The 21,464-nt window shown below is 41.1% G+C and overlaps 1 protein-coding gene across 6 annotated transcripts in view; it reads left to right on the plus strand.

The window, feature by feature from the left end:
- Window positions 1-20,811, plus strand: part of btbd7 (BTB (POZ) domain containing 7) — a 67,629-nt gene extending 46,818 nt beyond the window's left edge. For all 6 annotated transcript variants that reach the window (XM_068038745.1, XM_068038747.1, XM_068038746.1 and 3 more), the window contains 7 exons: window positions 7,059-7,134; window positions 8,951-9,111; window positions 9,769-9,912; window positions 14,289-14,475; window positions 15,343-15,521; window positions 15,889-16,272; window positions 17,108-20,811. In XM_068038745.1, the coding sequence (XP_067894846.1) occupies window positions 7,059-7,134; window positions 8,951-9,111; window positions 9,769-9,912; window positions 14,289-14,475; window positions 15,343-15,521; window positions 15,889-16,272; window positions 17,108-17,929 (1,953 nt within the window). In that variant the 3' untranslated portion in view covers window positions 17,930-20,811. The remainder of the gene's footprint in view (window positions 1-7,058; window positions 7,135-8,950; window positions 9,112-9,768; window positions 9,913-14,288; window positions 14,476-15,342; window positions 15,522-15,888; window positions 16,273-17,107) is intronic.
- Window positions 20,812-21,464: the final 653 nt, after the last annotated feature.

Raw genomic sequence — 21,464 nt, forward strand, 5'->3', positions numbered from 1 at the left:
CATTTTCCCTATGACAGATGTTAAGCAAACTGACCTGCAGTTTCCTGCTTTCTGTCTTCCTCCTTTCATGAATAGTGGAGCTACATTCACTATTTTCCAATTTGATGGGACCTCTCCAGAAGCTAGGGAATTTGGAAAATTAAAACCAATGCATCCACTATCTCAGCAGCCACTTTTTAAAACCCTAGGATGAAGTCCATCATGACATGGGGACTTGGCTGCTTTTAATTCTAGTAATTTTCTCTGTACCCTTTCCCCGATGATGGTAATTGTTTTAAATTTTTCCCTCCCTTTCAACTCTTGATTCACAGTTATTTCTGGGATGTTATTAATATCCTCTACAGTGAAGACAGATGCAAAAATTCTATTCAGTTCCTCATTTTCCGTTATTACCTCCCCCGGGCTCTAGAGGACCAACACTCACTTTACTTACTCCATTCCTTTTTAAATACCTGTAGAAAATCTTACTATCCATTTTTATATTTCTAGCTAGCTTCCTCTTGTACTCTAATTTCTCTCCCATTTTTCTTTTAGTCATTCTTTGCTGTTTTTTATATTCTGTCCAATCTTCTGACCTGCCACTACTATTCACTAAATTCAACACTTCTTTCAGTTTGATACTATCTTTAACTTCCTTAGTTAGCCACGGATGGTGCGTCCTTCCCCTAGAATCTTTCTTTCTCACTGGAATGTATCTTTGCTGAATGTCGTGAAATATCTCCTTAAATGTCTGCCACTGCATCACTACTGACCTATCCTTTAACCTAATTTCCCAGTTTACTTTAGCTAGCTCTGTCTTCAAACCTTCATAATTACCTTTATTTAAATTTAAAACACTAGTCTTAGATCCACTCTTCTCAACCTCAAACTGAATGCGAAATTCAATCATGTTGTGATCACTGCTACCTAGGGGTGCCTTTACTATGAGGTCATTAATTAATCATGTCTTGTTACACATTACCAGGTCTAGAATAGCCTGCTCTCTGGCTGGCTGTAGAAGGTGCTGCTCTAAGAAACTGTCCCAAAAACACTCCATGAACTCATTTTCCAGACTACCTTTGCCAATCTAATTCATCCAAGCTATCTGCAGATTAAAATCACCCATGATTATCACCATACCTTTCTCACACACCCTCATTATTTCTTCCTGGTTACTCGTCTTCCAGTGTGGTTACTGTTAAGGGGTCTATAAACTACTCCCACAAATGACTTCCTACCTTTGCTGTTCCTTATCTCTACCCAAACTAATTCAACATCTTGAGTTTTAGAACTAAGGTCACCTCTCTCTATTGTACTAATGTTATCCTTAATTAACAGAGCTACCCCTTCACCTTTTCCTAGTTTCCTGTCCTTCCGACATGTCAACTAACCTTGAATATTCAGGTCCCAGTCTTTTGTCATCTTGCAGCCATGTCTCGTAATGGCTATCAGCTCATACATATTTATTTATATTAGAGCTATCAGTTTATTTGTTTTATGAATGCTATGCGCATTCAAATACAGAGCCTTCAGTGCTGTATTTTTACTATTTATGCAACCTCTAGCCTTAGCTGTTTGCTCACTCTTAATTTTGTACATTCTGGCCCTTCCTGCCACGCTCTGATTATTATTTCCCTTATTGCTACCTTGTTGTCTTGCCTTGTCCTCTCTGTTTAATTTATCATATCTTCCTTCGCCCCCACTAATTAGTTTAAAGCCCTCTGTACCACCCTAGTTGTACGACTTGTCAAAACACTGGCACAGCTCCCACTTTCCCCAAAAGTGGTGCCAGTACCCCATGAATGGAAAGCCATTTCTCCCACACCAATCTTTGAGGCACGCATTTAACTTTTGAATCTTATTTACCCTACTCTATTTGCTCGTGACTCAGAGATAATAATCCAAAGATTGTTACCTTTGAGGATCTGCTTTTTAATTTAGCCCCTAGCTGTTCATACTCCCTATGCAGAATCTCTTTCCTGGTTCTGTCTATGCCGCTGGTGCCCACGTGGAACACAACAACTGGATCCTCCTCCTCCCACTGCAAATTCCTGTCTAGCCCAGATCAGATGTCCCAAACCCTGGCATCGGGTCTCTTCTGGACTCTCGCTCTAGACCGCAGAGAACTGTCTATCCTCCTGACTGTACTGTCCCCTACTACCACTACCTGTTTACTTCCCCCGCTTGAATGGTTTCCTGTACCACAATACCATGGTCAGTTTGCTCATCAACTCTGCAGCCCTCGCTCTCATCCATACAAGCTGACAGAACCTCAACCCTGTTGGACAATTGCAAGGGCTGAGGCTCCTCCACTTCTGCCTTCTTGATCCCCTTACCTGCCTCAGTTGCAGTCACACCTTCCTGTTCCTGACCACTGACCAAATCAGACGAATTAGACAACTAACCATTATTTAAATAATTGCGCAGAGTAGCTAATAATCTGATTATGGTATGCAGTTTTACTGCAAATAAGCAGAAATTCAGGACCTTGAATTTTTATCCTGGTCAATTCGGAATAAAGGACAATGCCAATGTCAGTTGCTCTTCTAATTCTGCATTTTTCGTTACTTTGCACTTAGAACGCAAAGTAGTTTCAAGAGGGTAAACAACTTTTGACCTATTATTCAAAATTTGGTTCTCTATCATCTACCCGAGTTCCATGCCTATTTTCACTGCTTTCCTTCCTCGGCCTCTGCACCAAGCGACTTCTCATCCTAGGTGATTTCAACCTTCATCTCAATTCATCATGTTCTGTGTCTTCTGAGTTCACTACCCTCCTATCCTCCCTTAATCTCCACCTCCATGTAAACTCGCCAACCCATATTCACGGCCACCTTCTTGACATTGCCATCTCGTATCGCCTCGTTACTCCCATAGTAATAATCTCAGATATCGCCATCTCTGATCACTTTCTTGTATCACTCGCCACCAACATCTTGCTTTCCCCTTCAAACCCCACTTCCTTCTGTATCTGCCTGTGGAAAAAACCTTGTGGAATTCCCCCAATTCACTTACAGTTGCACTCTCAGAATCCCAGGTGTCTAACCTTTAGCCCTCCGTTCACTACATTTCTGCAGCTACCAATTTGCTCAATCGCACCCTCACCTCCGCCTTTGATACCTTAATTCCCATTAAAACCATTACACTCTCTCTCACCCTAGCCACTCTCCCTCCCACCCTTGATATGGCCCTTATTTCCACTTCCTTAAGTCCAAGTTACGCAGACTTGAACAGATCTGGCAGACAACTGGCTTAGCCATTCACTGCCAGATCTGGCTGGATAAGGCATTATTGGGTTCTGCTCTCAAAAACTGCTGACTATTTCAGGATCATCCTGTAATGCAAAGGTAACCCCGGCTTCTTTTCTCTTCTGCAAGCCGTCGTCTTAAACCCCTTTCCCCTGCCTCTTTCATTTTCAGCTGTAACAACAAGAGTGCAGAGTTCATGGATTTCTTTGGCTGCTCTCATCTTGTTGACAATCAGCTGCCTCCTGCCATTTTCCTCCTTTTCCCCTAGCCCACCGGGGCCAAACGTTATCTTGGGCACCCCCTTGCCCTAGCCCTGAACTTGTATCTTTCTCTCATTTTGCTCCTATCTCCCCATATGCCCTCTTAGAGCTCATCTTGTCCAGGAGATTCACCTCCTCCTCTCTCGACACTATTCCCACTAAACTATTGACCACTCAACTTCCCTTCCATGCTTCCATGTTAGCTGGCATTGTTCATGGTTCTTTCTCCTCAGGTTCTATCCCTCTCTCCATCAACTCTGTTGTTATTACCCCTCTCCTCTAAAAGTCCAACCCTTGACACCTCCGTCCTCACAAACTATCGTCCCATAAAGACATAAGAAATAGGAGCAGGAAGAGGTCATTCAGCCCCTTGAGCCTGCTCTACCATTCAATAAGATCATGGCTGATTTGATTGTGGTCTTAACTCCACTTTTCTGTCTGCCCCCCATAACCCTCGGCTCCCTTGTAGATCAAAAATCTATCTAATTCAGCCTTGTATATATTCAATGACCCAGTTCCACTGCTCTCTTGGGAAGAGAATTCCAAACATTAACGACCCTTTGAGAGAAGTTCCCCCTCATCTCTGTCTTAAATGGGAGACCCCTTATTTTTAAATAGTGCCCCCTAGTTCTAGTTTCCCCCCACGAAGGGAAACATCCTGTCAAGCCCCTTCAGAATCTCTTATTTTTCAATGTCACCTCTCATTCTTTTAAACTTCAGTGAGTATAGGGACAACCTTCTGAACCTTTCCTCATAAGACAACCCCTTCATCCCAGGAATCAGCCTAGTGAACTTTCTCTGAACTGTTTCCAATACAAGAAGAACCCACCTTAAGTAAGGAGACCAAAACTGTATGCAGTCCTCTAGGTGCGATCTCACCCAATGCCCCGTACAGTTGTAGCAAGACTTCCCTACTTTTGTACTCCATCCCTCTTGCAATAAACGCCAACATTCCATTTACCTTCCTAATTACTTGCTGTACCTGCATGCTAACTTTTTGTGATTCATTTAGAAGGACACCTAGATCCCATGTATCACAGCATTCTGCAGTCTATCTCCATGTAAATAGTCTGCTTTTCTATTCTTCCCAGCAAAGTGGCCAACCTTACATTTTCCAACATTGTTCTCCATCTGCCAAATTTTTGCCCACTCACTTAACCTATCTATATCCTTTTGCAGACTCTTTGTGTCCTCCTCGCAACTTGCTTTCCTCCCCATCTTTGTATCGTCAGCAAATTTGGCTGCAATACACTTGGTGCTTTCATCCAAGTCATTAATATAAATTGTAAATAGTTGAGGCCCCAGCATTGATCCCTGTGACACTCCACTGGTTACAGTTTGCCAACTTGAAAATGCCCCATCTCCAACCATCCTTTCCCCTTAAGTCCTTGAATGTGTTGTTGCCTCCCAAATTCACACCCGTTTTTCCTGGAATTCCATGTTTGAATCCCTCCAATGAGGTTTCTGCCCTTGCGCTAGTACCAAAACAGCTCTCATCAAAGTCACAAATGATATCCTCTGAGGCTGTGACAAAGCAAACTCCTCCCTTCTCATCCTTCTCAACCTGTCTGCATCCTTTGACACAGTTGATAATACCATCCTCCTCGAGTGACTCTGTCATCCAGCTATCTATCTAATCCTAGCCAGAGAATTGCCATCAGTGGCTTCTCTTGCCATTCCTGCACCATTACTTCTGGTGCACCCCGAAGGATCTATTCTTGGCCCCCCTCCTATTTCTCATCTACATGCTGCCCCTCGGCGGCATCATCCGAAAACACTTCCGTTTCCACATGTACACTGACGACACCCAGCTTTACCTCACCAACAATTCTCTTGACCCCTTCACTGTCTCTAAATTGTCAGACTCCATGTCTGACCACCAGTATTGGATGAACAGAAATTTCCTGCAATTAAATATTGGGAACACAGAAGCTATTGTCTTTGGTCCCCACCACAAACTCTGCTCCCTTGCTTCATCTCTCTCCCTGACAACTATCTGAGGCTAAACCGGACTGTTCGCAATCTCTGCGTCATATTCAACCCCCGAGACGAGCTTTTGACCACATATCCGTGCTGTCACTGAGACTGCTTATTTTCACCTCCGTAACATCGCCCAACTGTGTCTCTGCCTCAGCTCTTTGCTGCAGAAACCCTCATCCAGGCCGTTGATACTTCCGGACTTGACTATTTTAACACACTCCTGGCCAGCCACCCACATCCACCACAGCATCCCCCCCCCCAAGTTGTACCCTCCGCAAACTTGAGGTCAGTCAAATCTCTCCTGCCTGTATCCTAACTTGCACCAAATCCCATTCACCCATCAGTCCTGTGCTCACTGACCTACACTGACTCCCTGTTAAGCAATGCCTTGATGTTAAAATTCTATTCCTTATTTTCAAATCCCTCCATGGTCTTGCCCCTCCCGATCTGTGTAATCTCCTCCAGCCCTACAACCCTCCAAGATATCTGCGATCCTCTAATTCTGTTGAGCATTCCCGATTTTAATTGCACCACCATTGGTGACCGTACCTTCAGCTGCCTGGGCTCTAAGCTCTTGAATTCTCTCCCTGAACCACTCTGCTTCTCTGCCCCTCTACCTCGCTTTTCTCCTTTAAGACGCTCCTTAAAACCTGCTCTTTGACCAAATTTTTGGTCATCTGCCCTAATATCTCCTTATGTGGCTCAGCGTCATATTTTGTTTTATAAAGCTTCTGTGAAGCACCTTAAGACTTTTTATTACATTAAGGGTGCGATATAAAGTTGGTGCAGTTGAGGCATTTCTGACTTAAACTGAGCTTTGCAAATTCTGTTTTTTGTGCTCCAGGTAGCATTTTTCCCAACATTCTTTGTGCTAAGTCACATATCCTTCTGATCAGTGAATGATTAAAATGTTTATTGATGCTGATAACGTCATGAATGCATCTAAAGCACATACAAGTTGTTTTATATTTTATATTTATATTTTTATATTTAGAGATACAGCACTGAAACAGGCCCTTCGGCCCACCGAGTCTGTGCCGACCATCAACCACCCATTTATACTAATCCTACATTAATCCCATATTCCTACCACATCCCCAACTGCCCTCAATTCCCCTACCTATACTAGGGGCAATTTATAATGGCCAATTTACCTATCAACCTGCAAGTCTTTGGCTGTGGGAGGAAACCGGAGCACCTGGCGAAAACCCACGAGGTCACAGGGAGAACTTGCAAACTCCGCACACTCAGTACCCAGAATTGAACCCAGGTCGCTGGAGCTGTGAGGCTGTGGTGCTAACCACTGCGCCACTGTGCTGTTAAATTTATTTGAGATCAACTTTTATAAAGACATTATTGGCAAGTACTTCAAACTTCAAATTATGCGTTTAGGATTTGTTCATTGTCCTTTTTGGGGGGGCATGCTAAGAGGTTATCAATGATTCAGGTATCAGCAATTGCTGAATGTATATTTATTAAAGCAATGGCTAGAATTAATTGGTTCTAAATATCCTGTATGATACCAGCTTCTGTTTAAATTGTGATTCTAGACTTTTTTTGAGAAATTAACAATGCATACATTTTATATAAGGCTAGTGAGCAAGATATCCTGAAATACATGAATAAATGGGGAGAGCACCAGCTCATCAAACAAATGGCAGAAAGAGGTGAGAATGTGTTCATAAATTTTAAATCATTTTCTTAATCTTAATCTCTGGTTTACGAGTACAGACTTCCAAAAGTCATTGTGCAAAATGAAGAACTTGAAAATGACCATTATTTCGCTCTTTTGATGTGAGCAAAGAATAAAATCTGTCTTTGCATACAATTATTTCAAAGGGTCTGTGCCTATTTCAAGAGTATTACTGAAACAGATTTTACTCAATGTCTAACTTTTTAATGCCCTTGTTTGATACAGATTTATGCAAAACTAATCTGTATTAAATTCAAATTAACTTATTTTTCTGTAGAGGTTACTTTTTGATCAATGTGGTGATTGATGTAATTTGTATCTCCCTTGGATTGACACTGTACCACACTGAACCCATTGAGTGAATTGTAGAAAATAACATGGTTCAGAGTGTAATTTAAAGGAATATGAATTCTTGGATCTAAGCCGACATAAATTAAAGTTCTGAAATGTGATCCTGAAATGCACTTTTTTTTTTAGAAAAAGTGAATTGGAATGCTTTTTGAACACAAGGATGTTGCTATGTGCATTGTGTTGCATTTGTTTTGCAAATAACTTGTAATTCTGTGATGATGCTTCCTACTAGTTAGTGTGTGGCCATTCAGCTTTTTAAAAAAACACATCCTGTTGCTATTTTCTGGATAACTAAAATACGTAAGATAAGGCAGTATTGGAGTTTTTTTCTGTTTTTTGAAACAGAATTGTATTAACTACATTTAAAGCAAATTATTGATTGGGTGAGTCTTTTAATTTTAATTTAGTCCTTCCTGATTTTAAATGTGATCAGTTTCAGAATAAAGGAAGACAATCAGCATGCTGCATCATTGTAACCCTGTTGCTGGAACTTTTTTGCTTTTTTTTTTACCTTATTTTGTGCTCTCAAATCTATATATCTCCAATCTCTTGCTCAATCAGAAATGGACTCAGTTCCTATTTCGAAAGCTCCAATTGAGCTAAAATTTTTGCTACTTTTAATTTATTCAGTTAACTGTGAGCATGCTGAGGCAATTCATTCAATTTTATTGTGTAACCTGGTTCCCGTGTCCTTGCCTTGCACAAAATACCCCTCTCCAAAAAAAAATGCAGTTGATTTTCCCTCACTTTTACAGCTTGGGTTATGTCTATTTATACTTTGCCTAATCTTCAATGGACTTCTTTTCATGCAGAACTATCAACATCTTGTAATTTAACAACTAATGTGGTCAAAATTATGAATCGAGGTGGACGAGTGAATTTGCTGGCAAAGCACTCAATTAATGACTGCTGTGCATTTTGAATTTAAAAAAAATCAACTCATCAAAACTAGCATTTGTCCTTCTGAACAGTGAGCAAACTCTGCATGAACTTGAGCTCATCCAAAACTCTGCCACCCGAAGTCCCATTCGCACACTACCTGTTGACCTATGTTGGCTCCTGGCTGGACAACGCCTTGATTTTAAAATTCACATCCTTTTGTTCAAATCCCTCCAGGACCTCGCACCTCCCTATCTCTACAACCCCATTCAAACCTTCCAGATCTCTGTACTCCAATTCACCATCAAAGTAATTTCATCAAGTTGGCCACGTTACAATTGTTAGAAAACATATTTTCTTAGCAAACTAAAGGTCCGACATATTGAATAATGTAATCTCTCCAATGGCTTCTACATGAACAGAGGTAAACAATACAATGTTTTACTATGTTAAAGGTGCTATATAAATGCAAATTGTTGATACATGAGTTATTTTGTCTGCAGAAGGTCAGAATGCAAAACATTGTGAAGTTGTCCATTAATGCTTTGCTTTTGTTTTAGAGCCAAACCTGCTGAGTGGAACTGCACACAGTGTAAACAAGCGAGGTGTAAAGCGACGTGATCTCGACTTAGAGGAACTAAAAGAGATCTTGTCCCCACTGCTGCCTCATATTCGCATAGATCATATCCTGCCCCCAAACAGCGAGGTTCTTAATGACGCTGTAGGTTTTAGCATGTTTTTCTTTTTTAAAGGGAAATGTGAAGTGTGAATTTAAAGACTGTTCTCTGTCTCTTAATTATTTAGCTCATTTTTAAGATCCATCATACTACTGGATTCTATGAGTGACAGATCTAGGAGACCTCTTGCTCAATGCCTTTAGTAGTGGTTCACTGTAACTGGCTGTCATGATCTATGCAAGTAGAGCTTGAGGCCATTGGTGACACTCTTACTGTGCTTCTGCTGTATGCTTCTGCCTGCCTCATTTATTGTCGTCCTTCCATGCTTTGATTCATAACACTGCCATCTGGCAACACAAAATTAGGTAGTGGCAGCTGGACTATAAATGGGGAATGAATCTAATTAGTGCACAGCATGCACCTTTTTGTTCAGAACTCAACAAATAGCAGTCATGTAAAGTACAGTAATTAGTGCTAAGGCAATGTGACTTTTCGTCCGGGTGGGGAAACTTCATTCTATTACTACTCGTGCATTATTAAATGCAGTAGAATTATACTTGCAATACTACCAAAGGAGCACAATAAATACAAGAGGATAATATAATTGCATATCTTGTTTTGAAATCTGTTCCATTTGGTGAGGTTTACATAGTGAAACCAGGAGTTGCAAACCATTCAATAATACAATTTTTGCTCTTTAGATAAAGAGGGGACTGATTAGCACGCCACCATCAGATATGCTACCAACAGCTGAAGGTGGAAAATCTCATGCTTGGATACGTCAGAAGAATGCTGGGATATATGTGAAGCCTCGCTTATTTGCACCATATGTGGAGGAGGCAAAGGTACACTTGTACAAAAGTAAATCGTATTCCAAAGCTGGAAAGATGTATTGATTAAATACAATGTGCTTTGCAATTTAGTGTCTCCAGTATTAACTAATATTAGCATCAAACTATTTTATGTTTTCTTTATTCAAATTGTCAAATACTATAATGTACTGTATTCCTCTCGGAGTAACCAAGTGCGACAGTAGATTTAAAATACAATCCACAAGTAGTGTCATAGAGTCAGAGATACAGCACTGAAACAGGCCCTTCAGCCCACCGAGTCTGTGCCGACCAACAACCACCCACTTATACTAATCCTACATTAATCCCATATTCCCTACCACATCCCTACCATTCTCCTACCACCTACCTACACTAGGGGCAATTTACAATGGCCAATTTACCTATCAACCTGCAAGTCTTTGGCTGTGGGAGGAAACCGGGGCACCCGGCGGAAATCCACGCGGTCACAGGGAGAAATTGCAAACTCCGTACAGGCAGTACCCAGAATCGAACCCGGGTCGCTGGAGCTGTGAGGCTGCGGTGCTAACCACTGTGCCGCCCTAGTGCTTCAACTTGCCCACGCTTGGCTTGCTGATGACTTTTATAGCACTACACAGAGCTCAAACTTGGCACAGTGCCACCACATTCAGTCCATCCAATTATAGGATGGTATATCACAGTCAGTCCTGATGGGGTCCTGTATTGTGTACTAGAAGCATATTAGATCAACTGTCTGAGAAATCTGGCACTGGGAGAGCCGATGAGGACAACATAGAAAGAAATGCCTCCAAAGCGAGCATTAAGCAAAAATTATGGTAACCACTGAAATAACATAAGTTTGAATTTAAATTTTAAAATACCAACTTGTGTTTTCATTTTCTGGCATCAATTTTAATTGTGAGTTTCTAATTTATAATACTGACTTTGTTATTTATCACTCTCTTAAACTGGGAAAGGCTAAATTAAATAAGTGACAGAAAATGTATGTAACTGAGTAAAAGATTGAGTCTATATCTAAATCAAATATTAATGCACATTGAGTATTAAATAGTCGGCTGCGTTTGTTGACAATGCAACCACTAGGTGGCGTAGCACTTGCACATGCACAAATGCAGCCTCATGCACTGAAACGTCACTGACTGTGATGTTTTAGGCAGCTGCCAGGATTAAAGATGGCTCTGCTCAATTTATCACAATTAAATTCAAACGTAGCGATCCCATTCCACCCCCAACAATATCCCTCTTCTCTTCCCTGGCGCAGCCTCCAGTGGCCGTCTGCTTGCTGCTGGCTCCTGGCCTTGCCTCTGCCACACACTCCCCGCTTCAAGCCCCCCACACCCACCCCACCTGTCAGCCACTTGCACCCCCTTACCGCATCATCCCATCAGCGGCTTGCTTTGCTCTGCTTCAAACTCCAACCCCGTCGTCCACTCGCTCCCTCTCACCACTTCTAACCACACCCCCACACCCCGCGGTCAACCACTTGCTCCCCCTTGCTGCTTCATCCCCATCAGTGGCTCGCTCCGCTCACTGCTTCAAACCCCAACCCCGTCGTCCACGCTCCCTCTCACCACTTGAAACCCCACACCCTCTTGTCGGCCACTCGCTCAAGGCCTCGCCGCTTCTCCAGGTCTCCCTCCTGCTTCTCCCCCCATCTCCCGTTCCCCCCAGCCACGCTCCCCACAGGAGAGAGTTGCAAGTTAGGGATAGGCAGGGGAGGGGAAGGAGACCAAGAGAGAGACTGGGGGAAGTGAGAGGGAGCCGGGGGGGTGGGTAGAAGCTGGAGGGAGCAGTGAGGTGGGGAATGAAGCAGCGAGGCCTGGAGCAAGTGGCCTACAATGGGGGTGGGGCGGGGGGGTGGTTTAAAGCGGTGAGTGGAGCGAGCAGCTGATGGAGATGAAGCAGCGAGGGGGAAGCGAGTGGACAATGGGGGTGGGGGTTTGAAACAGAAAGCTTGTGGCTAAGGGACGGCAGCAGCAAGGCCGGGATGCAGGGGTGAGCAGATGGGCACGGGAGGCAGCGCCAGGGAAGAGAAGCATTTTTGCGCGCATGCGCAGATTAGTCCTGGTAAGGACATAGGTTGCGCATGCGCAGCACCTGACTGACAGCAAGAGAGCAGTCTGCGCATGTGCGCAGCTGGGAGCGCTCTGATGATGTTGGGATGCCAGATGTGTTGTCAGGAGTCACTTTGTAAATAGTAACCTTTTTAAGTTTGACGCACATTGATTAACACTTCGGTATTTTGTCTCCGATATCAGATTTGAACTCTTGTATTCCATCTGGTCAGTTACAGTCTTTTCTGTATCTACTGTTGTATAGTTCAGTTGGATCCTTCTGTCTGCAGGTTATGTTTGCCTGCAATCATTGCAACCATTTTAATGTCAATCAGAAGCTGCAATCCGATTTGTCTCTGACGCAGTTCCAGTTTTATCTTGCAGTTATCTAATCTGCACCACTTTTCCTGACTCTGCAGTGGACTATTTTAATCTGTGCACTGCCATTGTAATATATGAATGAAACAGTCACCTTGTGTGGAATGTTATCTTTTAGAAATGTTGTATTAAATATTTCAGGTGTGTGCTAACACACAATGTTTGGTGATTGTTAGAAGGATTATAGGGGACATGAGGAAAACGTTTTCACCCAGAGGGTGGTGGGTGTCTGGAATTCAGTGCCCGGATTGGTGGTGGAGGCAGAAACCCTCAACTCATTTTAAAGGTACCTGGACCTGAAAGGCTACGGACCAAGTGCTGGAAGGTGGGATTAGATTAGGCGGCTAGTTTTTTCAGCCAGCACAGACACGATGGGCTGAATGGTCTCTTTCTGTGCCATAGCTTTGCTATGGTTCTATCCTTTGTTTTATGTGTGCCCAGTAGCATGTGTTATGAAGTGAGAGTTCTGATAAGTGTAAGTCATTTAAGAGTAGCAGTATACTTTATATAATGTAGGACGGCACAGTGGCGCAGTGGTTAGCACCGCAGCCTCACAGCTCCAGCGACCCGGGTTCAATTCTGGGTACTGTCTGTGTGGAGTTTGCAAGTTCTCCCTGTGTCTGCGTGGGTTTCCTCCGGGTGCTCCGGTTTCCTCCCACAGCCAAAAGACTTGCAGGTTGATAGGTAAATTGGCCATCATAAATTGCCACTAGTGTAGGTGGGAGGGGAATATAGGGACAGGTGAGGATGTGGTAGGAATATGGGATTAGTGTAGGATTAGTATAAATGGGTGGTTAATGGTCGGCACAGACTCGGTGGGCCGAAGGGCCTGTTTCAGTGCTGTATATCTAAATCTAAATCATAATGTGACTCCAGACCCACAGCAATGTGGTTGACTCTTAAATGCCCTCTGAGATGGCCTAGTAAGCCACTCAGTTGTCAAGTGCAGTTAAGGATCGGCAACAAATGGTGGCCTAGCCAGCGACGCCCATGTCCCATGAAAGAATAAAAAAGATATTGATATCAGTACAATGTCAAAATACTTTAATTTACTCAACCTTGATATCAAATAAGTTATGCAATGGAATTTTCAAGACAGAAAAAAAACCTTTTATTTCAGAGTAATTTTAAGCCCTTATCATTTGGCATGATCCATTCATATTTGCTTGTTGTATCAATAGCCTCAAAAGTATTAAACCAGATTTGAATTCAAGCTGAGAGACTTGCAGCCTTCAGTGTGGTGGTTCCACTGGAATTGATGTTCTTGTGAAAAATCTTGATGGAGCTATTCTAATCTGAAAAATATCCCTGATGCCTTCAAGTTACACTGAGGAAGTGTATTACTCGATAATGCTGTGACTTGGAGTGGTAGCATGTGGATTTGTGTTGGTAATTCTCCACATAATAGTAGTTTGTTGTAATATGCAAAACTCATGCCATAAGCGTTGCTTCAGTTAGGGTAGAAAATGTTAATTAATAGTCAGCTGTGTGTGCTCTTCTACACTTCTGGTACTGTTTGTAGCAACTGCCTGTTCCCTCAGATTGGAAATGGTGTATGGCAGGAGGGGGCTTGGGTTTGTACAGATAATAGAATGTTGCTCATCTCCCAAACCGTCTTTAGTGTTAAGTTGATTAACTTCATACTGAGTTATTTAAATTAACCCTACTTTCAGCAAAATAATTAATTATAAACACGTCTGAAAATATAAGATGTATAACTGTTGCCTTTTAAGCTTTCCTGTGGCAGTTGAAGTGCTGATGTTTGCAATAAATTACCAGACTGCAACTTATTTAGCTTTGAAATGTTTCATCTTTAATAATAATGTGGTTTAATTATAATAATTCACCCTTTAATTTCACTTTTACATGTTTGGCAATTTAGTTGTAAGAAGTGGAAAGTTATACAATCACTGTCCTTGTGCAATGATTGATTATCACATGAATTTCTGTTCTCAGACTGTTTTGGATGAGATGATGGTAGAGCAGACTGATCTTGTGCGGCTGCGCATGGTTCGCATGTCCAATGTACCAGACACACTGTACATGGTGAACAGTGCAGTGCCGCAGTGTTGTCATTTAATGAGTCATCAGCCAATAGGTACACCATCCAATCCTCCTTCAATCATTGCCAATGAAATACCTGGTGAGTGTGTCTATGTTTTTCCTTCAACTGTGGTTTGTTTTGACTTTTTGAAGACTTCAAGGGCAGATATTAGCATTTCTTTCTCTCCTACCACCCCTACCCCCAACCAAATCAGCTATACAATTGCACAGCTGTTGATAAATGTGGAACACAAACAATACTTCTGCATTGGAGGGAATTTATTTCCATTATCACTGCCTTGTAATTTCAAGCATAAAAGAGCTTTTTCAGACGCTTAACATGCCTCCAGCATAAATCAGGATACATGAAAGGTTACATTTTTAGCTTGTGTTGGTCCAGTGGATTTTAACTATTGTACTTGTTGAGTTGGTTTGTAGCCCTGGAGGGCTATGTCATTGTTTATCTTGCTCAGATTATACAAGTTTTTAACTTTGTGTTTTTTAACTGTACTGAGAAGTGACTCAAGCAAGCTGGCTTTTTGTTCTTGTTTTTTTTGTTTTTGTATTTTTTGTTTCTGAATAGTAAAAACTAGAAAGGCACAGATATCCAGTTTGATCACAGGGCAATAGGGTTGCTACACCCGAATCCTGCTATCATACAAGTGGATATAAGGCAGTGGGAGTCCAGTCAAAAGTTAAGGGAGAAACTGTTGCCATTGAATCTATGGCAGGCCTAAGATTGTAACAGTCGTATAGTCTCTCAACACACTTGCTGCAGAGACTTATGTAAATGACCACCTAGGCAAGGCAGTGCTGTAGAACCTGGAGGCGAAATGCATTCCTGCCTCCCTTTTATCCCTGCCTCCCGCTCCCCCCTCCCCCCCCCCCCCCCCCACCTCCCTTCTATAAAATGGTTATTATGCATGAGTTCTTGCAAAGTATTTACTAAACAAGTATTACTTTACAGTCCCTCCATTGAATATGGTAAAAGATATGGTCAGGCGACTGCAGGAACTTAGGCACATGGATCAGGTCCAGCGCGCATATGCTTTGAATTGTGGAGAAGGAGCAACCGTAAGCTATGAAATTCAGATTCGGGTGTTGAGGGAATTTAACCTCCCCGATGCTGCTGTTGAGCTGCTTCAGGTATGTGAAATGTTACTGACCCTATAAATCGTATAATTGACTAATCTAAAATAAAATTGTGATAGAATTTTATACTCCAAAATGGTGCAAATGAGTTTTCAGAAAACTATTAAGCAATATCTTGCATAGTTAAAGTACTGGTCACGGTAGTTTGCTATAATATACCTAGTTAATCAAGATTTATGCAACTACTTTTTAATCGGGCTGTAATGAACATGATTGATCTGCATAATAGAAATTAACACTCCACAGAGCGTCTTTTTTTAAAAAAAAGTTTGTATTTCTAAATTCTAAATGGAGCCTTCATAAAGGTAGGTGAGTTCGCAGCAGGATAGCTCTGCTAATGAATTGCTTTTGTTCCCCACAGAATCCTCATAAATTCTTTCCTCATGAACGATTTGGTGATGAGAGTCCAGTGCTGGCTATTCGTCAGCATGGCCACTACAGACTAAACAGCTCACCAGCTGGAGAATATGGTGATATTGAGCCTTGTGCAGCATTCCACCCAGCTTTACCACCACCTCCACCACCATATCACCCTCCTGCTCCACCAGCTCATGAGAAGCACAAAGCAGACTGGAGGCAGAGGCTGCCAGGCCAACTGTCATCCCGCTCCTTCTCATATCCTTGTAACCGTTCTATGCTTTTTCCTGCGCTAGCTTCCAGGCCTGTTTATCCATCTGGTGGTAAATTAGTGCCTCCTGATTGCACCAATTCTTCAGGATTGGTCCGGATAACACCAGAACAGGGGGTAAGTTTTGGCTTCCCAATATTAGATCTGTAATGAAGATTTCAAAATAAAAAGTGTATGCCTTTCCTAATTGTTTTGGCCTTGATTTGTTTTAGAATCTAAAATGGGGGACTTGGTATTTCCTTCTGTATGTTGTAAAATGAGTTGTTAGCAAGCGATCAAAGTATGTGGTATTTTTTCAAACTCTTGTACCAGACACGTTCAGTCTGTGTAACTTGAGGATTTCTTTCTAACTAGGCAAGAGGAAACATTTTAGTTTTTCTAGTTTACTCCTGTGCATTGCAGTAGAATAAAATTGTATTTCATAGTACACGCTCTCAAATTGTTAATTTTTCATGAATGTTGTATTTATGGGCAAGGTCTCTGTTCCACTTTAATTACAGCAATGTCCCCACATCACTGCAGAATTGGCCGTAACTGACCCTTCTGAAATTACCCAAAAAAATTCAATTGTGTTCAAACCTGAATGGCTGTTTACATGTAGAGAACTGTTTTTCTTCTTGGTAGCTAATACTAATGTGATGCCAGTCCAGCCATGAATTATGATAGGAAGAGTAGGAAGAACACTAGAATGTTATACCTGTTTATGATAGCCCAAAAATTTAGCTGTCCATTGCTTTTGTCTTTTTTTGGTTTTAACAGATGAATGCTTTAATGCAATCTTTTAATGATTTCATATTTTAATCTTATTTTATATATTTTCCTTGTGTAGATAAATGCATGACAAATTATTTTCAAGATGGTAGGCTTTGTTGTTTAGTTTAAAAAGCTGTGGAGCTAGAAAATCTAGGTTTGATGTCCATTTTACAAATGTCTTTTTTAAAAATTCTCCTAGAATGCTGAAGGTACATTGAATGAGCTGATGCCAGACATTGCAATGGGTGTGACATCCTTGAGTAACCTATCACTGAAGGATAGAAGGTTCCCAGAAGTGACTTTAAATGCTGAAGTAAATCAAATGGCTTCAGATTCTGCATCATTTCCACGCCCTGTTCCATATGTGCACAATAGACATGTACACAGTGTGAGGAGGAAACCTGGTGAGCTGAAAGTGGAATCTCGGGAAGGCCTCCTGGAGTACCCAGATCTGTATGACTTCTCTTCCAGTACAGTTTACCGATCATGCACTCCAGGAACCAGCAGATATACGCCTGCTACTTCACAGGGAACGTACTTGGGCTCAGATTTCTACAGTCACAGTAGGCCAGCAGCAGGAGGCTTCAAGATGACCTCCCTTTGCAGTGAAACTTCTAATAAACCAGAAGAACCAAGGAGAGAATACTTACTGCCTCCTGAAGCTCACCAGCCAAGACCCAGTGACCCACCATACTTTGATTTCTTGGAGCAGCCTCCACACAGGTTGGACTTGGCACTGTTACAGGAGTCTAGTGGAGGTTCTCTGCATACTAGAAGTAGGGGTTTAATGGAGACAGATCTGACCTATGGCCTAACAGCCAGTCGAGCTTTGAGTGTGCCCTGCAACTCTGAGAACCATGAGGCCAGCTGCAACAGAAGGTCATCTGATAGTGACATGCTAGAGCCTGGGGTCAGTGCTCAGCCGCACAGAAACATTCAGAACAATAGGGAAGATACTTTAAGCCGAGAAAGGAGGTCACCAAGCAGACCTGATCTGCCGTACAAAAAATCTGCTCTTTAGTGACTACAGTAATCTAGTCTACTTTTTTAGCAGATAACTATTAACTTTGCTTTCATAAACGTTTTTGTACATAACATTTCTACCTTGAAATGAACAGTTTCTAGATGGTTTTCTATGACTTTTGTGATATCTTGGAGACCAGGTCTTGCACCAGTATTGCCATTGTTTCTAATGTTTAGTCTGCTTAATCGAGTTACCATTTTGAAAAAAATGCTTGATCTGTTACCTCCTTTTTACAGGTTTGTTAAAAAATTGGTGTTTTTTGCATATTGAAGTAAGACTGTGATGTTTAATGGTGAGCTGTACATCTGGAAAGTACTGATAAGCATTGATGTATTTTCTCATTTTTGAGAAAGTTTATAGTCTTAAAAGACTGGATAGTATTCTTTTAAAGTATACTCTAGGCATTGGAATACATTTGCAAGGGAAGAGTGTTCTACTGGTCAACTGCATGTATTCAGAGAGAGCACAGTTCCTAGTCAATCTGAATCATAGTCTTAATCTTGGGGCAATCAGATTGCTGTGACAATCGGTTTATAAGATTAATGTTTTAATATATGGTGAGAAGCTGAATCCCAAAGGCAGAAATACTAGCAACACAGATAAAGTAGCTGAAGTTCCATCTGAAGCTACTTTCATGTCTTTTGCTTGGTCATTGATCTCTGGTGGGATACGTGAAACCTTTTTGGCCTTTTTCCTCATAATTTGGTTAGTTAGCTGTTTAAATTTCTGGATGGGTTGACAAGTGCTGTTTCAAATACTTAAAAGTACACATTTCACTCGACTATATTTTGAGGGAAAAGCTAGAATGTGAATTGTATGGTATGATTTTAAAATTTTTGTATTTCCCCTTGCAAGTAGGTTTTGCATATTGCACATTTTCAGGCTACATAGCTCCCTTACTGAGGGATTCTCCTGTTGTCCAGCATGTGCTGAGAGCTTCAGGTGAGAGTAAGATCCAACATTATTCTCAACTTTCACAGACCTGTATAGTCTGTTTGAAGGGGGTTAAAGCTGTTATACTAACCCTGAAGACAGGGTAAAAATGTGTGGCAGGGGTTTAGATTTTTGATTGTAGTTGTTGTAGCTCTGTATTTTACCAAGTGTGCAGATTCAAAAATTGCATACAGAAACTTTAATTCTCTTGAGCTTGTTGCAGCTGATGAGTTACTTAGTGTATTAGTTGTAATTTGATTGTGATATCTTTTAAATTTTATTACTTCTGATCCTTAATACAAAACTGGACAGCTGTGCAGATATTTGTTTTTCATTTTCATGTCCTTCCTGTTCAGTATTTGTTTTTTGTTTGCATGGATGAGCAGGATTAGAAGTAAAATGGGAGGAGACAAGAGAATGCAAAGGATTGAATGCCACTTTCTAATCCAAAGCATTGATGGTACAAAAACTGAGCTATTATTCACTGTTACTATGCAATCTCAATATCTGTCTTTTCAGTGGTACTGGAATCAAAATGATATAGCAGTAGGTTTAAAAGTTGAGAGCTGGAATTTTATTAAGATTCCAAAATTACATACTGAACCCCATTCTCATGAGCTTGTTCCAGCTGATGAGTGACATAAGTGTACTTTAGGTATGTCAGAACTCTCACCTCTGAGTCAGCAGGTTGTGGGTTCAAATACCAGGCCAGAGACTTGAGCAAAAATATCTAAGCTGACACTCCAGTGCAGTACTGAGGAGCTCTGGATGAGATGCTTTCTCAGGTGGACATAAAAGATCCCATGGCACTATTTGAGGAGCAGGGGAGTTTTCCCTGGTGTCCTGGCCAATATTTATCCTCTAATCAGCATCACTGAAAATAGATTATCTGGTCAATATCTCTTTGCTGTATTTCCTAAATTCCAACAGTGATCACACTTCAAAAGTGCTTTGGGGTGTCCTGAGGTAATGAAATGCATGTCTTTTTTTCATTACCCAAGGTGAATAGAGATGTTGCTTTCAGGGAAAGAAGAAATCTTGTCTGTCTCAAATTACACTAGGAAGCTTTATATATGGGGTATGGTATATTGTTTCTAGGTATACCTTAATTTTACTGAGATTCTATTGGAGTTTTAAGCAAGTGATTGAAAATCAGCAAAACTAAGGTTTCTGTTTTTTTTGATTGGTGTGGTTTCTGCTTAGCATTTTTTGAAAAAAGGTGCTTGTTTTCTGCGGTGTGCAGGTTTCTTTTCAAAATTGTTTATGCCTACAAATCTGTCGAAACAGATACAGATAATTGTCTCACCCTTTTAAATAAAATAAATATAGGATAACCAATCTTTGTGAAACTGTCCCAGTATACAGCACAGCATCTCAAAGCTGCCTGACCTGCTGCTACTTTTATATTGTCCTGACTGTGTACCTTTTTTGCAGTCCCCACCCAGATTGCATGCTGTTAAATTGCAGTTACTTACCAATTTAAGTTTGGTTAAGACTTATATAAAGTATTGGAATCTGCTTAAAAATGAGTTTTTGGTGTCTGGTAACAAACAATCTTAAAAACTTGCATTGTTAATCCTTTCATGATCTGTTTTGGATTCTTCTGATCTAAGCTGTTATTGGGATACAGTGAAGTGCCTTCCATACTAAAGGCTCAAGTATCAGTAATTTAGATCAAATGTCCTATGCAAGTGTTTTCTACAAACTGCATAACCATCTTTGTAGATTCTACTATGCTTCAATGTAATATAGTGTTTTTAAAGAGATTATTTTTATTTTAGCATCTTAATAAGATTGTTATTGCTTACTAAGATGCATCTCCCTATCAAGTACCATGGCAGTTGTACAGAATCTCTGATCTATTTTTCTACTGTTTCTGGGGAAAAAGCATGTAACAAGTTCTACATTGGCATATAAGTGGTGTTTCAAATAAATGGCCTATAGAATGTGTCTCATTCATTTTTAAAATGTAAAATTGGTCCATACAATATGAAATTTTTTATTTCCAGATTTTTAAAAATGGAACCATGTGCTGCAGAGTGTATAATCATTCAAATCTCGTCATGCCCAAAGCTACTACCAGAGTGCTGTGTGACCTGCAAAAGATCACCAAGTATCTAATTGAATGAGACAGAACACATTGGTTCCTGGCCCTCTTGTGATCACAACCCCTCTTATAGGCCCTATTGGTGGCTGTTATGTACAGAAAAGTGCAACCAAAATCAGTGACAAAGTAAAGCATGTAACACAACCACCACTAAACTTCAGATCTAAAACTGATGCCCATATTCCATCCTACAGCAAATCTAGCTCAACCATCACATTAGCACTGCTACAAATTTTAAATCTCATTGGCCCGGATTTTCCATTCTCAGTTTGGCGCTATCGAGGAATGCAATGGCACCATAATTTCCGGCGACCTGATTTACACAAATCTGAAAGTTGCATAGGTGCCTATGTTGATAGTGCTGTTGTTCTGATTCTTAAGGGAAGGGACCATTAATTTGAGAATTTTCTCATTTGCTAACTACTTGCATGGATTTTTACATGCAAAAAAGTTAGGGCTCATAAGCTCAGGCATAAGTCAGCAAAGTTAGTG

This window comes from Heterodontus francisci, chromosome 9 (assembly GCF_036365525.1).
Source record: "Heterodontus francisci isolate sHetFra1 chromosome 9, sHetFra1.hap1, whole genome shotgun sequence".
Classification (NCBI taxonomy): Eukaryota; Metazoa; Chordata; class Chondrichthyes; order Heterodontiformes; family Heterodontidae; genus Heterodontus; species Heterodontus francisci.